The sequence below is a fragment of the Acomys russatus genome, chromosome 21, assembly GCF_903995435.1.
Source record: "Acomys russatus chromosome 21, mAcoRus1.1, whole genome shotgun sequence".
NCBI lineage: Eukaryota > Metazoa > Chordata > Mammalia > Rodentia > Muridae > Acomys > Acomys russatus.
Genome location: NC_067157.1, coordinates 29,164,974 through 29,181,793, shown reverse-complemented (window position 1 = coordinate 29,181,793; position 16,820 = coordinate 29,164,974). Strand labels below are relative to the sequence as shown.

At 43.7% G+C, this 16,820-nt stretch overlaps 1 protein-coding gene across 1 annotated transcript in view; it reads right to left on the bottom strand.

Moving 5' to 3' along the window:
* Nucleotides 1–16,820, bottom strand: part of Akap7 (A-kinase anchoring protein 7) — a 116,010-nt gene that overhangs the window by 72,197 nt on the left and 26,993 nt on the right. The window contains exons 4-5 of the mRNA XM_051164049.1: nt 15,297–15,433; nt 10,930–11,090 (exon numbers count right to left, since the gene is read on the bottom strand). Of these exons, the coding sequence (XP_051020006.1) occupies nt 10,930–11,090; nt 15,297–15,433 (298 nt within the window). The remainder of the gene's footprint in view (nt 1–10,929; nt 11,091–15,296; nt 15,434–16,820) is intronic.

Sequence of the window (16,820 nt, the reverse complement as noted above, 5' to 3'; positions counted from 1 at the left end):
ATTTTTTTCCCTGCACTCTTTTTCCTCCTGTGTAGGAACAGACTGACCATGACCCTCGGGAGCCACACCAACCCCTCACAAGGAACCCAGTGATGACAGACTTCAAAGAACAAAGCTCATCCAGGGCCAGGGGGATGATTCTGTCAGTGAAAACTCTGCAAACGTGAGAGCCAGAGTGTGAATGAACAGCCAGCACCACACAAAAACCAAGCATGGCTGCCTGTGCCTGCAGCCTCAGCAGGGGAGGGGACAGGCAGATCCCATGAGGAGCTCCCCAGCTAGCCTCGTTGAAAGAGCGAGTTTCTGCCTCAGTGACACCTTGTCTCCAGGCAATAAGGCGGAGAGCGACAGACGAGTGACAGTCACAAAATTATTACAGTCGTGTGTACACAGAGAGTAACTCAGGAACCAGTTGTACTTATCTGTAGAACATGCTATTATATTAGGCTGCATCAATGAAACATAGAGTATGAAAATAATAGTTTATTTAATCTGAGTTGTAAACTGGCCTTTACCCAAAGAGAACTTAAAACAGGAAGATGCTGAAGGAAGCTTTAGTTTTCTTTTCTTTCCTTCCCTTTTTTTCTTTTCTTTCTTTCTTTCTTTCTTTCTTTCTTTTTTTTTTTTTTTTTAAGACCAGGCTGGCCTAGAACTCACAGAGATCTGCCTGCTTCTGCCTCTGCCTCCCAAGTGGTGAGATTAACTGCGCTGAGATAGCTTTAACTTTCTTAAAATTTAATTTCACTCATAGCCTGCTCTGGCTGCTGCATGCCCCTGCACAAGCTCACACGCATGTGCGAAGCACGCGCATGTGCGCATGCACACAGTTCATTCTGAGATTATCAAGGCGGCTGAGAATCAGAGGAGCATCCTTATGCCTGTCACCCATCCTTCCACTAGGGGCGCTATCAGACAGCCCTCAACCTAGTTTCCCGTTTACTTTCAGCGCAGAACATCTCTTTAAGCTGCGAGCAGTCATAAAGTTCTTTTTTTTAATTAGCGCTTCAAGGGCTAGTGACAGGATCCACACATAATCAGTGACAGACAGACACAGATGGCACCGGTTCTCAACCCCTTGAAGACTGAGGAATGGCCTCCGATTAAGGGGAATTTATGAATATGGCGCTAAGGCGGAGGACTCTATCCCTGCAGGGAACTGCATGGTGGAAGTAAAAACGACCTACCTCAAAATCCCTGCTCATGCCCTCCCTGTTCTGGGGAGGAACGGGGGCCTACAGCTGAATTTACATATGCATAAAGTGCCCCGCCTTTGTTTCATCTTCTCTCTAGTTGTCACACTGTCACACTGTTAATCTGAGGCAGATTAAAATTTTTCTCTCACCAGTTTTGGCCACAGTATAAATAAACTAATTGCTTTTATTTTTATAAATATGTTAATGCCTTTTTCTTTTAACTCGGTGACATTCAAACATGGAACCAATGATTACAAACATTATCTAAATCAAACTCACAGGTTAAAAGTAAACTGGGTGGTCCACAGCCTGCTCTGTCTCACCCTATGGTTATGACAGAAGTGGTAAAAACCAACTTGTGGTAAAGTAATACGTCTAACAACACCAAACAATTCCTTTCCACAATTCTCAGTTGTGAGACACTTTCTTGGATCAATGTAGATTACTGAACAATTACATCACATATAATGAGAAATACAGCTGGGAAAAAAAAAAAAAAAGGAATTCAGAACCACTCTCCGGTCACCTAAAACTTCGAAGAAATAAAAGCACCCAAGGCTCTCTGTCATTGTCAGTGTTGCTAGTCTAAGGAGACCGATTTCTACTGCCTACGTCCATTTCGGTTTTAGATACTTTTCACACGGGATCTGAGCAGTTCCAAAACAAAGGAGACATAACGTTGAGGCCAACTTCAACTTTAAAAAACTTTATACTTCTCGGTTCCAGTTGATTACTATGTTAATCTGTCAAACAGAATTTTAAATCATTTCCTTCTTAAAAGCAAGCCTTCAAAGCCGCAGTTTCGCATAACGAGTGGGTTCGTCCTACCACAGAGGAACACAAAGAAAGTGTCAGGCTGCACCCCAAAACATTCAGCAGAGTTCCTGACCATGCACCTTAACAGACACTATAGTAAATGCACTCTCAGCCCCGTGTTAATTACTATGCTAAAAGACCTGACAAAAGCCACTTAGGGGCAAAGGGCGCCTTTCAGCTCACAGTTTGAGGCTGGAGGCCATCACAACGGGGAGGCCAGGGCAGCAGGAGCCAGAGGCAGCTAGTCACAGCGCACAGCCAGGAAGCAGACAGATGAATGCTGGAGCTCAGCCAGCACTCCAGTCTAGGACCTCAGCCCGTGGGATGGTACCACCCATCTTCACGGGGAGTCATTCCACCTCAATTAGCCCAAGATATAAAATCCCTCGCAGGCGCACTATGTTAGTTACTTTCCGGTTGCTATGATAAGCCACTGTGAGTAAGGCGACTGATTGAAGGAAGGGCTTGTCTGGGCTCACAGCTCCATCACCGTCACTGTGTGGAGGCGTGGCAGTAGGCAGGTGCAGCAGCAGGAACAAGGGAGAGCTCACATCTCTAATCACAGGCAGGAAGCAGAGAGCAACCTGGAAATGTGGCAGCCTTCAAACTCTCGATGCCCACCGCCACTGACATGCTTCCTCCAGCAAGGCCATGCCTAAGCAGCCCCAAAAGGCACCACCAACCTGTAAAGAAGTGTTCAAAAATACAAAGGGCCTTATGGGGAGCATCCCATTCCAACCACCACAGGTATCCGGAGTTGTTTCCATGGTGATTCTAAGCCTCATCAAGGTGATGTTGATGAGTCACCTCTTCATCCAAGGGAAAAGTCGGGGAGATTTCTGGTACATCACCCTCAGAGTATGCTACAACTCCTGGAACTGACTTAATTCTTAGACAAAGATTTAAGCACAAATGTAAATGAGAGAAGAGAGTGCATGTCTAAGGCTGAATGTCAAACAGGCATACCTCTATGTTTACAGAACATAGTTTTGTGCTGATTTATCTGCTACAATATGTTAAGTTTCCAGCGCTGTGGACACAGCAATGAAACAAGTAGAATCAGAAACAGGCCATTGTGAGATAAACGGACGAGGCGGGGAAAGAGGTGCTTCAAACGCTTGTGAGGAAAGAAGCAATCAGGGTCAATAATGTTGAGAGAAAAGAGCTGATTAAAAGGTTGAAAATACACAACAACTAAAAAAAAAGGATTAAGTAGCTGAACAACCCCCAGGCTGGGACTGGCGGATTGGAACATGAAGAAAGGTATTAAGCCGCAGCTGACGTCTGTTATTGTAATAGTCAAAGGCACCACGGTGCCAGTAGAAAACCCAGTGCTGTGCTGCACTGTCCAGGCCAGCGTGTTTGTCATTAATGATGTAGCCGCCATGTGCTGTCAGGGGCAGCATGTTTGTCACTCATGAATTAGCCACCAGCTATTTAACGGTGTACATGTGCCAAACACTGCCCTGTTTCATACGCATCAGCTCTTCTTATGTCAAGAGCTGGAAACGCGCCATTTCACAAGAAAAGAAGGAGGAGGTCTGAGGAGGAACAGCTTGTCTTCTGCTGACGGGCTGTGTGGGCCATCAAGTCTGTTCTGACTGGCCCCCAAAGCTCACTCTGGGCCAGCATGCTCAGACAGTTTGTGTCCTATCAGAGACCCAAGCAGGAGTCACAGCACAGGCTGAGAAACACAAGGTAACAGTAGAAAGGGGAGAGGAAGATACCAAAGCCAGATGCCATGAAGCACCACTGAGGGAAGCTTCTGTGAAGTCAGGACAAGAGTAAAAGGGCCAAATACCAGGGCAAAGGAGTGACAGGGGTGTACCTGGCCCTCCGCACCAACAGAAACTAGCATTTTCAGATGTTTTTAAAAGCTTTGCTGAGTGTAATTTCTGATTGTTCTATGGTTCTTCTTGCTGTATGCAGTTTATTTTATATATGTGTAGTAATGTGAATGTATATGTTAAAAAATATATAAATGAATCAACATGAAAAAAGCATAGCTACGCTGAGAGGGCAAAAGGTCATTCCCAGAAAATGGGGAGCCCAGCAGCTACTTACAAGCTGACAGAAGGATAACCATACAATTACCCTGCACAGGACCTGGCCAAATTTGCTAAATGCACATGACACCTCTGCCACTGACCAACAAGTCACTTAACCTCATTTTCTCTATCAGGCAAGCAAGGGTGACGTGACGGGGAGGCCTACCTCACAGGCTTGCTAAAAGTAAGTGAATTGCTACCTGTGAATTTAGAGGGGCTGGAGAAACAGCTCGGAGGTTAAGAGCACTCGCTGCTCTTACAGAGGACCCAGGTGCAGTGCCCAGCACCCACAGCCTGAACTTAACACACAGTGGGTACAGTGCCCTCCTCTGGCCTCCACAGGCACTCGCACACATGGTACACATACATACATACATACATACATACATACATACATACATTCAGAGTACACACACACATACAAAACAAAGTGAAATAGAATGAATCTTTAAATATATATATATATGTATATATTTACTTATAATACATTTTAAAACAGCCACAAAGCAAGTTCAATTGAAAATCAAGTGAATGGCTGAGTGCAGTAGCACATGTCTGTAATCCCAGCACTCGGGAGGCAGAGGCAGGCGGATCTCTGTGAGTTCGAGGCCAGCCTGGTCTACAAAGTTCAGGACAGCCAAGGCTACACGGAGAAACCCTGTCTCAGAAAGAAAGAAAGAAAGAAAGAAAGAAAGAAAGAAAGAAAGAAAGAAAGAAAGAAAGAAAGAAAGAAAGAAAGGAGGGAAGGAGGGAGGGAGGGAGGAGAAAAAAACCAACTGAATGAAAAAGGAGACAAGGTGAAAGGTTACAAGAAAAACAAGGAAAGAAGGAAGAAGCTTGGAGGCTGATGCTCGCAAAGAGGCAGAAACAAAACTGAGGTGCTGCCAGTCCCGCCGGCTCAGGACGGGGAGGGCGGACAGCCTGGTCTTTGGGTACATGAAGGAAACGTGGCAAAGTTGTTCTAACATGTCCAAAGAGAGCCTAATGCAGACCATAGGATGAAGAGTCAGCAAGCCCCTCAACACCAGCAGCCTGTAGTTGAGAGTCCAAACCATCCTGCAGCAGCACAGTAGCCTGGGCAGGCTCAGAAACGCTGCGAACAGAACAAATTCCTTACAGACAATCGGAAAGACAATTTGTCCTCTCCAGCCTGAGGGAAAATGACAGTCAAAATAAGAGAAAGCACAATGCTCAAATGAGCATTTGAAAGAATTTCATTTTCTCTTTTATGAGATAAATGTACTTGGAATCATTTGTCATGCTAACCAAGGCACTTTTCTCATTTTGAACAAAAAATATGCAAAGGCCATTATAATTTGAGCAGGCTAAAGTTTTAGCAATCTCTCAATCTAATAACCTTCTTTACAAAATTGCATTTAGCTTAAAAAATAAATAAATAAAATTCCACACCCGTTTCTAAGCAAAGAGCTTTTTGGAGCAGTTTCAACACTGTAAACGTAAAGAAATGTCATATAGATTCCAGGCTCTGTATCTCTATGATCCCTCAGGCTACAGGCTCGTGCTAGGAAAGGACCTGCAGCTGGAAAACAAGATGAAGGTAGGAAGATGTACACCAGAGCTCCTGAGTTCAAATAACCGATGCCTCTCCGGGAGCCCCCACCACAAGCCCACAGGTTCCAGAACACAAATTAACCACACGTTGGAGGGATAGGGAGAGTTAGTGGTGGTAGCAGCAGGTCTGCTTACGCAACGTGAGGCCAACGGGGGCGGGGGCGGGGCGGACACTTAGTTTGTAATGTTGAGGGCTCAGAGTAAAAGACAAGCAATGAGGGGAAAGCATACCATTGCATTTAGTAGAAGTTTTACGTGACTTGGGACCCTCCATAAGAAATTGAGGACCACACTCTTTCCAACTCCCCCCAAACCAAGTAAACCTGTGTGGTTTTTAAGGTAGGTCTGATTTTGTAGCTAGAGGGGAAAAAAAAGAATGATTAGATAAAAAGTGCAATCTGATGGTGTCAGGCCAGGAGAACTTAGCAAGGCCCTCTGTATCCCTGTGCCTTCGGAGATAAGGACACTTCTTTCCTCCAGGTGTAAGAAAGACAAAGCCTCAAATGTAAGCCAGACAACCTCCTAGCCGGACAGTGAGAAACTGCTTCCTAAGCGCACAGCCTTCTTCCGAGGAAAGGTAGGAGGGCAGGGAGTGACCAACCGGCTTCTCAAAATCAATCCTTGGTCTAAAATGCTTTTGAAGATAGAAAGATGGCTCGGTGGTTAAGAGCACTGGCTGCTCTTCCAGGGAGCCCAGGTACAGTTCTCAGCACCCACGTGGTAACTCACAACCATCTGTAACTCCAGTTCCGGAAGATGAGCTGCTCTCTTCTGACCCCACACATACCAGGCACATACATGGTGTGGAGACACACAGGTAAGATACTCATGCGTGTAAAATAAAAATAAGTTAAATCATTAAAATAAATAAAAATTTTCTAGGGTATGCACTGGAGAGATGGCCCAGTGGGTAGGTGCTTACTGTCCGAGCCTCAGGACCTGAGTTCACATCCCCAGCATCCATGGAAAAAGCCAGCCATGGCTGCACACAGAGCTGGCTGTGCAGAGATGGAGGGATCTCTGGAGTGCTCGCTGGCCAGGCAGCTTTGCACCTCAGAGAGCTCTAGGCTCAAGGTAAGCCTGTCTCAAAAACAAAGGAGAAGAATGATTAAAGACACAAGACATCTCTCACACACACACACACACACACTCACACACAAATATATTATTTTAGGGCATGATATCCTAAATCCCATCACTGGATAAAGCTCATTAATTTAGACTCTAGGTTTAAATGCACACATGAATTTCTCCCACTGTGTCGTCCGGGCTTCTAACTCACGCCCTTCAGCCACAGCGTCCATAATGCTGGACTCCGGCTTGCACTAGCTTCTTAATATTCTTTATTCTGATAACTTTCAGTAATAAGTTCAAATGGTAGCATCTAAAGTCTTTTGTTTTTGTTTTTGGAGTCAGAGTTTCTCTGTGCAGCCTTGGCTGTTCTGGACTTCCTATGTAGACCAAGCTGGCTCACAGAGATCCACCTGCCTCTGCCTCCCAGAGTGCTGGGATTACAGGCATATGCCACTGCATACAGTTCTAAAGTGATTTTAAAAATAATAATAAACGTGCAATACTTTAAGAATTTAACTGAAGCCGGGCAGTGGTGGCACAGGCCTGTAATCCTAGCATAGCACTCAGGATCTCTGTGAGTTCGAGGCCAGCCTGGAGATAGGTCAGCAGTGCCTTGGGCCACTGCCCACTCTCATCCTCAGAAGGCTTTGAATTACTCTGCACCAAGCCCTACCTACCTGAATGTCTTCCTTGGCTTCTTTCAGGGGTTGGGGAACTAATAAGGGAGACCAGAGAGAGATCCTGGTAAAGATTCTGTTAGACTTAGGTGGCCTGGCCCTGAAGAATTCCTTTAAAACTAAATCTAGAGCCTGGAGATGGAACTCACTGATCAAACATGTACTTAACATGGCCAAGGCCCTACATTCGACCCCCAATACCCAAAAGTAATCCAATGAATATAAAGAAATAAAATAGTGGGGAAAAATGTCTATATTCTGACTACATGGACCCTGCCATAAACGGAGGTAACAACTACACTCCGGTGCCCGGCGTTCTCATTGTGAAGCTTAACCCTGAACAGCTGGCACACAGATATGATGTCAGCAGTTGGGAAGCTACGGCAGGAGGATTGCATCAAGTTCAGGGCCAGCCTGGGCTACAGAGTACCAGGCTGGTCAGGGCTACACAACAAAACCTTCTCTCAAAACAACAACATAACTAAACAAAATCATTTGCTTCACTGTGACGATAAATAAAAATCTCCCATGACTATTAAAACATGTGGATCTCTCCTAAGTATACATGAAAACTATGAGCAGAAGCAACAGTACAGTGCTCGTGTAGCACGTTCAAAGCAAAGTCGACCAAGAGGTGATGTTTGCCTTCCATTTTCTGCTTTTTGTGTTGATGAGATTTCTTAGAATATGAAAAACTTCTAAGCAGCAATCCCTGGTGCATCTGGAATAAAGAGAGGAATTACAGGGGCAGCGGCCTTTGCTAAAATGACAAGTGAACATCCATGGCTCCTGTTCCCGTTAAAGCTGGCGCGGTTTCACATTCCTCACCACACAATGGAGCTTTCATCGATACTGGAAAATATTTCTGTGAGAATATTTGCAGAGAATGGATGGAATTCTTAATGTTGCAAGCACCCATTGACTCATTTAAAAGGACAATGATTGAGTGACCAATGAGAAATGTTTCAGTGGTATTTATATTACAAAAGAAAAGATTTAAGTCTAGCATTTTTTTTTCTTGAGTCAGTCAGAAAAATTACATTGAGTTTGTTGACCGTGGGCCTCAATTCTGGAAGGATGCGCCCTCACAGCTTTGAGAGCTGCCTTCCCTTTGGCCAGCTAATTTTTTTTCCGTCCTACTTGGCTTCTAAATGTTGTTGTCTATTCAGTTATTTGTACATACTTTGTCCTATCCTACCCCAAAACAGGACTTAAGATGACTCTAAAGATCAAAAATCTGTATAGCCTAATAAATGATCACAAAATAAGAGAAATGAGACAAAGAAATAGTAAAGCGGGAAAGACAGACGAAGTGTCCCATAGTCTGTATTAAAATAAGCTAAAATGTAAGCTTTTTGGCAACCAAGTCTATCTCAGAAAACACAAGTTAAATATTCATCAAGTAAAAACCAATTTGTTTAAGAAAACAATTCTGATACTAAGATTAAAAAGTAAGTTAAGGGCGGGTGGGGATGGAGCTTGGTTACCAGGGTGCTGGTCTAGCATGGAGCTTGGTTACTAGGGTGCTGGTCTAGCATGGAGCTTGGTTACCAGGGTGCTGGTCTAGCATGGAGCTTGGTTACTAGGGTGCTGGTCTAGCATGGAGCTTGGTTACTAGGGTGCTGGTCTAGCATGGAGTGTGGTTACTAGGGTACTGGTCCAGCACACATGAAGCCCAGGTCCGACCTGAGCACTGGGCGTGGTGGAGCTTGGAAAGGACACAGGGTGATCAGACAGAAGTTCAGGGCCATCTTCAACTACTCAGTGAGTGTGAGGCCAGCCTGGCCTACAGGAGACTTTGTCTCAAAACAAGATTAAACAACAACAAAAACAAAAACAAAAACCTTTCTAATCAATTTTTTTGTTGCTACTTAACATATTAAAATCTAATTAACAGCATTTACTTTTAAATACACAGATAAAATTTCTATAATTCATGAAGGCAAAACATTTTGAAAGCAACTTGGCCATATCACATCTACAGAGACATGGTTCTTTTTAAATCTAAGTAAGCTTGCAATTTTCTATTGGTCTGGCTTAGTCTAGAAATATATTTCTTGTGGAGACAGGCTCTCACAACAGATGAAAAAGGAAAGGAAAAAAATGAAGAAAACATTTGATAAACACACCCAGCCAAGACACAGTTAAAATGTTCTCTCCACAGAAGTCTGGCATATCCTTGGGTAGGTTTCTTATTTCACATTCTTACAACTTCGTTGCTGTTATAAATGATGCCCCATCAGAGAGTGTAATTCAATTTATCTACTTTTATTTTTTTTTACATTTATCTGCATTTGTGCATAATGCCACAGTGACTGTATGGGGGTCAGAGGACAGCTTTCAAGAGTAGGTGCTCTCCTTCTACCAAGTGAGCCAAGAGGACCCACTCAGGTAGCTGGGCTCCTTGTCAAGTGCCTTTACTCATGGGGCCATGTCACCGGCCTCAATTATCTACCATATTTTTATATTGATACTTTAGTGATCTTACTGAACTCTATAAGGAGCTTTAATAGTTTTCCTTTGTCTTTGAACTTCTAGCACGTGTTCCTCTTTGTGAAAATAAAGGAAGAAGAGTCCCTTAATCTCTGTTAAGAATAACTCCCTGAATTCTCAAAATTTAATACACTGTTCTCTGACCATTGCTGACCTTTACAGCATTCTCACTTGTGGGCTACTACTACACTGATCTTCAGCCCTCTGGCCTCATTCTTCCAACAGCAACTTCACTCCACTCCACTTAATGAACTAATAGAAACCAGGGAGTACAGCATCAGACACCACCAGCTCTCTCCTGGCAGTGTCCATGCTCTCTTGTCCCTCTAAGCCATCGGCATGTAAGTTCAGGTATGCATCATCGGCCCCCTCTCATTCCACGTGAAGAACAGCACCCAAGAAAAGAAGAAATTATGAGTTTCTTCAATGCCACCCATCACTCACTGTTTCATGAATGTTTCAGCCCAAGGAGGAGTGACCATACAGGACGGCACAAGATGACCCTACATAGCACTGCATGTAGTTTGTAGCGTAACACCGAACCTATTACCTCCGAACAAAACTCAAAACTCACCTACCCATCCAATCCCCACTGTACTATGATAGAGTGCATCTGCTATAAATGGCCTCTAATAACTATGAGGCCTCAGGCCCTCATGTCCTCATCAAATAATGGCCAAAGGGGGAGGAGGGAGCTGTTTAAGTGAAAACATGGCTGATGCACTGATTGGGTCTCTGTACTATAGAGGGCAGTACCCACAGGCCTCTGTCTCTCATCCTCCCGATACATATCAAGTGCCAATTATATGTCAAATCCCATGACAAGCAAAGGCACAATTTGCACTCACAGTTCACACTTGAATCCAGTCTAGCATTTTCCCTTGGAAGCCCCAGAACATCCCAGGCTTTTAGCCATGCCTTACACAACCAACCCCAAGGCAGTACATGTGCAGCGAGGTCATACTGGCTCTCCACATTAGAAGATGCCAAATCTCCATGACAACCATTGGGAAACACAAGCATGAGGTATCCTGAGTGTGGTGATGTCTGTCTTACCCGCTATCTCCACAAGTGCATTGACGTGCTCCCCGTCTGCCAGCTTCACAAAGCCAACTTGACTTCCAAAAGTGCCAATCCCTTGGAAGGGCAAAGTCAAGTTCCTTCCTTCAAGGATTTCCTGAATGAAAGGCTTCAGTTCCAAAAGCGCATCTGTGCCGCTAGAGACAGACAACATTTCAGCAACACAATGAGTAACAAAACAGACAAAGCCAAAAAACAAAGAAATCTATCTTATAAAGGAAATATACATGTATGATAACTATTTGAAAGTTCAAAATCTTTTAGATCGAACCTATGGTTAAAACCAACATTAATTCTTTTTTTAAGATTTACTTATTTATATACATACGCACTGTATTTAATGTATGCCTGCATGACAGAAGAGAGCATCGGATCTCATTATAGATGGTTATGAGTCACCATGGGGTTGCTGGGACTTGAACTCAGGACTTTTGGATGAGCAGCCAGTGCTTTTAACCACTGAGCCCCCAACATTAATGCTTAACTATAGAAGAAGTGATATAAGTCTTTTCCTAATTATAATTACTATTGAAGACATAAAAACAGATACTATTTCATTATTCATCAAGAAACTTCTAAATCAGACGTGGCAGCACACACCTGTAAACAGAGCACTCTGGAGGCTTAGACAAGAGAAATGCAAATTTGAGGCCAACCTAGACCATATAAGACCCAGACTATGGTAAGATGTTGAATAAAAAATGAAACCAACAAAACAAAAAAGAAATTGCTACCCAAGAAAAATTGTCAGAATAACTCAAAGTGTGGGGACAGCTCAGTTGCAGAACACGTCCACTGTGTATGGGTACTAGAGCCAAGCTCTAGGACCCTGTGCGGGGACAACTACAACTCAAAAAGCTACATTTTTTTACTATTTTTTAAACTAATGCTACACCACCAAACAACCTACTAAACAGGAGAGCTTTGCTAGGTAGTGCGGAAGGTGCTAAACTTCTGTTTGGTGGCGGTGTTGCCAGGGGTGAGGGTGACAGCAGAATCCCATGTAGTGAAGGTTGGCTCTGAACTCCTGGTCATCCTGCCACCCCCTCCCAGATGTTGGAGGGACAGGCACACACCTGGCCTCACAGCAAACCCAGGCTGTGTCACAAAGATTAGGTAAGCACTCTACCAACTAAATCATGACCCCAGCCCAGGTCCTAGATTTATTAAAAATAAACGTACTAATACTCACTAAAAGGACTTACTGTTTGAAATCCTTTCCACTAAAACACAAACAAGCATTATCTCTTGAGGATATGATATACTGTTATTGGACTCAAAATGTAAGTTTGACTATATTTCCCAACTAGACCTAAATGCTTGTGATAGTTTTTAGCCTACATTGACATATGACCACTTTAGTGTTTCAAATCCTTATTTATCTTTATATTTTGAGTTAGATATTATCAAATTTTGCACAGCTTTAAATTTATGATCAATAACTTCCATTCTGAGAAGAATTTTGATGGCTGTACCTTATTATGAGAAAAAAATTAAATTCCCACTAGAGGGCAGCAATTGCCTAAAAAAAAAAAAAAAAATGAGTGCAGGAGGCCTGGAGAGGATTTTCAAACTTCTAACAAAATTATCAAGGTTGGAGAGATGGCTCAGAGGTCAAGAGCACTGGCTGCTCTTCCCAAGGTCCTGAGTTCAGATCCCAGCCAGCCACCGTACGGTGGCTCACAACCATATATAGTGAGATCTGGTCACCCTCATCTGGAATGAAGGTGTACATGCAGGCAAAACACTAGCTACATAACAATAGATAAGGTTTTTTTTAACTATCAATGAATTATCCTCATCACCAAACAAATACGTGGAGAAATAGAGTTTGCAGTGCTTCCCTGTTGTAACTAATCTCCCACCCAAACTCTGAGTGTTTCTACTCACGTACTTCACTGTCGTGTCCTGGTGACGACGCAATGCTGCAGCACTGCCTTTAGCTGTCGCACCCCTCCCTGAACCTCCAAGTCTATATCCCTAGTCAGGCGTCCTAATGGCATTCACGGCCACAGGACACTACACCCTTCTGATCCAATACCTCACTGAGTCCTGGGAGGCAGAGCACATGGCCACAGAGCAGGTGCATGCCTGCCATAAGTGGGTGGGGGAGGGGGTAAATTCAAGACATCCAGGTGGCATGGAACTATAAACTACACCAGGTCATAAAAAAGACTAAGACTGTGTAGAAATAATGAATTCTGGAGGCTGCTTGTAAAGGAGACATGGGTGAGCTAAAAAGGGCAGGCTTTCGGTTGTCTGGCTGTATAGAGCAAAGTGTATACCTAATGAGACGCTATTGATCCAGAGTAAAAGGAAGCTGAGGGTCTTTTGGGAAGCAACCCTGTTAGATCCTTTTAAAAGTGGGATATTTTCTCGAGAGAGCTTTATAAAAGAGCTCGTTACATTTAGTTTTATTCTTTAATTTAAATAAAGGTTCTTAAATATTTTTAAAAGTATATTCATGTACAAAACAGAATTCTGAAACTGAAGATTATACTCAAATTAAAATAGGACAACCACCTAATCTACCAATGGCTGCTTTAGCCTAATATAGTCCTACTGTCTCTTCTACACTCTGAAGACACAAAAAGACCTTACCTGATGCATGCCTAAGCCAATTCATGATTTTCAAAAATGTCTCTGAATATTCAACATCCAACCCATTGATTAGTAAGTACTTGACTAAACCCTAAAATAAGATACTAGGCTTGAAGAATAAATATTAATATGGCCTAGCCGCTGATAACCCAGATACTTAACAAACTATGCAATATGGGATGAAAAAGAAAAATGTTAGATGAGAGGCTTTTTAAAAATCGTTCACATTAAAAAAAAAAAAATGTCTTGCCAGAAAACTTCATCCGTTTTCTATTTAGATGCCCATGCAAAGGCCACACCTTGGATTACACAACCTCTCATGAGTTGACAGCTCTGCTCCGCCAGAATGTGAGCAGGCAGAAGACCTTAGAGAAGAAACTGGGTGCAGAAGGAATTCTATTCCCAGAGTGCCCCTAGCTTTAGCCTGTAACACGAACTTCCCTGACTCCCAGCCTACCAGTCTTCCCAATAGATTTCAGACTACCACAACTCACGCCCATGTGAGCCAATCCTGAAAATAGATCTGCAGATGCGCAGATACATCTACGTGGAAAGACAGAGAACAGCTGACTCTGCAGACACACCCAAGGACCCAGGTCACTGCTGTCCCGACACACAGACGAGACCCCTCTCAACTATTCTCTCTTCGCACCTCATCTTTGGTTTGTCTTCCATGAAAAGTATCAAAGCATTTGGGTTTTGTCTTATGATTGGTAGAGTGCTAAGCTGAAATAAAGCAAGTGCAGTCTCGGCTTCTCTCTCCCTTGAAGCCCACAAAGACCAGAAGACTGCTAGTTATCCACAGAGGGGTCTACTGTGTCAAGAACTTAGCTACAGTCATCATAATGTGGCCAAGTGTGAACTACCAATACATGGTGTGCTCTCTTATTCTATCTTTCCCTCACCCTCTTCCCAACTCAAGCTTCGCTCCTCATTCCCTCAGGAGCCATACGGGTGAAGGCAGAAACGGAAATAAGGTGCGGTTCATCCTGGCTTTGGTTTCCCAAAGAGCCTAAGCTTGGACTTAAGACAGCAAATCCATAGGTGACAGCAAAGGATTGTGCACTAGAGTAATCAGTGGCTTACATTTGACCTTTATGGAATGGGGGTGCGAGGTGTGGGATGGACCACCATGGTGCTAAGAACGGCTGAGGCAAGCTGAACCAGAAACTGTCTACCCTACCCCAGGAAAATGGCAGCTCTGATGACATACAGCTAAGAGTGGGTGCCTACTCCATGCTGGGTAACATGCTCAGGTCTCTTGCTTATGCTGGCCCTATCTACCGGGACAGCAAGTGTAAGTCGGGATGCTAACAGAAAGTGGTTATTGTTCCAGAATATTCACCTAGAGTCTCTACTTAGACTCTAGATTCAGACTCTGGAGTGTTTTACATAATTAACATAGGCAACGCATCCATGTGATCCTGTGTAGCCAAGAGTTACCACCGATAACAATGGAGGAAAAAATTCTGAATTAAGACTATTTAAACAGAGTCCAGTGGGATATATTTGAAACCTCCACACTCAGGCAACTCAGGCCAGAAAATGGGAAGCCCAAGGCCACACTGGACATGCCAAGTCTGAGGTTAGCCTATGTTATACATACATGTACATAAAAGTCCCTCCATACATGCGTTATCAATCACAACAGTATGGGTAAAGAACATTTCTTTAGAAGCCCATCTCCTCGGGCTCTCTATTCTTACCCACAGTAGCATAATAACATGGAAAACATTACTCACAGGTTTACTTCATCTTCGCTTAATAACTGCATCACTAGCAAGGTGACATGAAAGGAGCCGTCGCCAACCATGGCTTTGGCCAGTCGCTTGTCCTGTTGTAGTATCGAATTTTGCAAGACCTTAATTCCAGTGGTAATCTAATCAAACATACAAAACAAAAACAAACAAACAAAAACAAAGACTTAAGTAAAAAATTTATAAGGAAAAATTTAAACCAATAAGAAACATAAGCAACCAACTACCAAATTTAAAGCGAACTCAAAATTCTACAACAACCAAACATGGCAATCACCTAGGTGTTCGCATGCTTGCTAGGGACGGGATTTGGACAGCTTGGTATGAAATATAAATGTAGAAAGACACAAATACGTGTCTGTCTTACAAAGATTGAGCACAACACCCTTTCTTTGCAGACTGGGTCACTGACTGGGTGGGAAAACTCCCCACGGCCACACATCCATTTAGAAATGTGTCCTTGTAATATGGGTCTGACTCACTAACTATGATCATTCCTAAGAGAAAAGCTTTATTCTTCCACAGAAAGGTCAAATCAGCAGACAACATTCCATTTCTGTTAGAAGTAATATTTATTTGTCCCACAGTGAATATGTTGGACTGCACTTGCCTTTAAGATTCTCTGGGATAAGAAGGTTTCCAACAAGAACGGTTGCTGGCATTTTTTTTCCTAACTTGTGATGGGCGGGGCATCACCATGGAGACAGACTATGGAAGTCCAAACTATGACGGTAGGCATTCCAGGGAAAGCCCACCGCTTTGGGCTGCTATCTGCCTTCCCTCTCTGTACCTATTCTTTGGAAACAGGAAGAGGGATGGTATCTCTCCCTCCTCCATTTCCTGTTAGAGCCATCTATTCTCGTCAACCCATGAAGGTCACCAAAATGGAGAGTAATCTGAAATAAAATAGCAAGCCCCAAGAAAAGGCCCAGGAGAATTTGTAAAAAGCCCTGGGACAGCAGAATTGCTGAGAGAAAAGGAAACGCTGGGCTGGCAAGAGTAGCGGCATCCAGTAAAACAAAACAAGAAAGGCAGGGCTAAGGAGCTTGGGTCATGACCATAGCAAGCTGTTCTGATGCTGGGGTGTCTGTGCTACCCGGAACAATAGCCACATTATCTGTGGAATGCACCGAGGAAATCCTAAGACATTGTCCTTGGTCCTAGACCAGGATTTGAGTACGCTGCTTAACTGGGCCCACTGGTTCTCTTCTTTGTCCCTGTGGGACCCTTTCTGGGTAAGAGTCTTGTGAAGTCACTTTTGAGAAAATCTCCGTTCCTGGTACCCTGACTACCTTCCCTATGGCCTGCCTTCATCAGCAGCTCTGTCAAAGGGCTGTGTTCCCCCTTAGCAATGTTCTATCTGCCGACCTTATCGCTGCTCCTTGTTACAAATTCCCACTGTGCCTTCTGTGGTCAGAATAAAGCCTCTCTCTCTCTCTCTCTCTCTCTCTCTCTCTCTCTCTCTCTCTCTCTCTCTCTCTCTCCAGGGGGCCATTTCCTGTTTCCTAT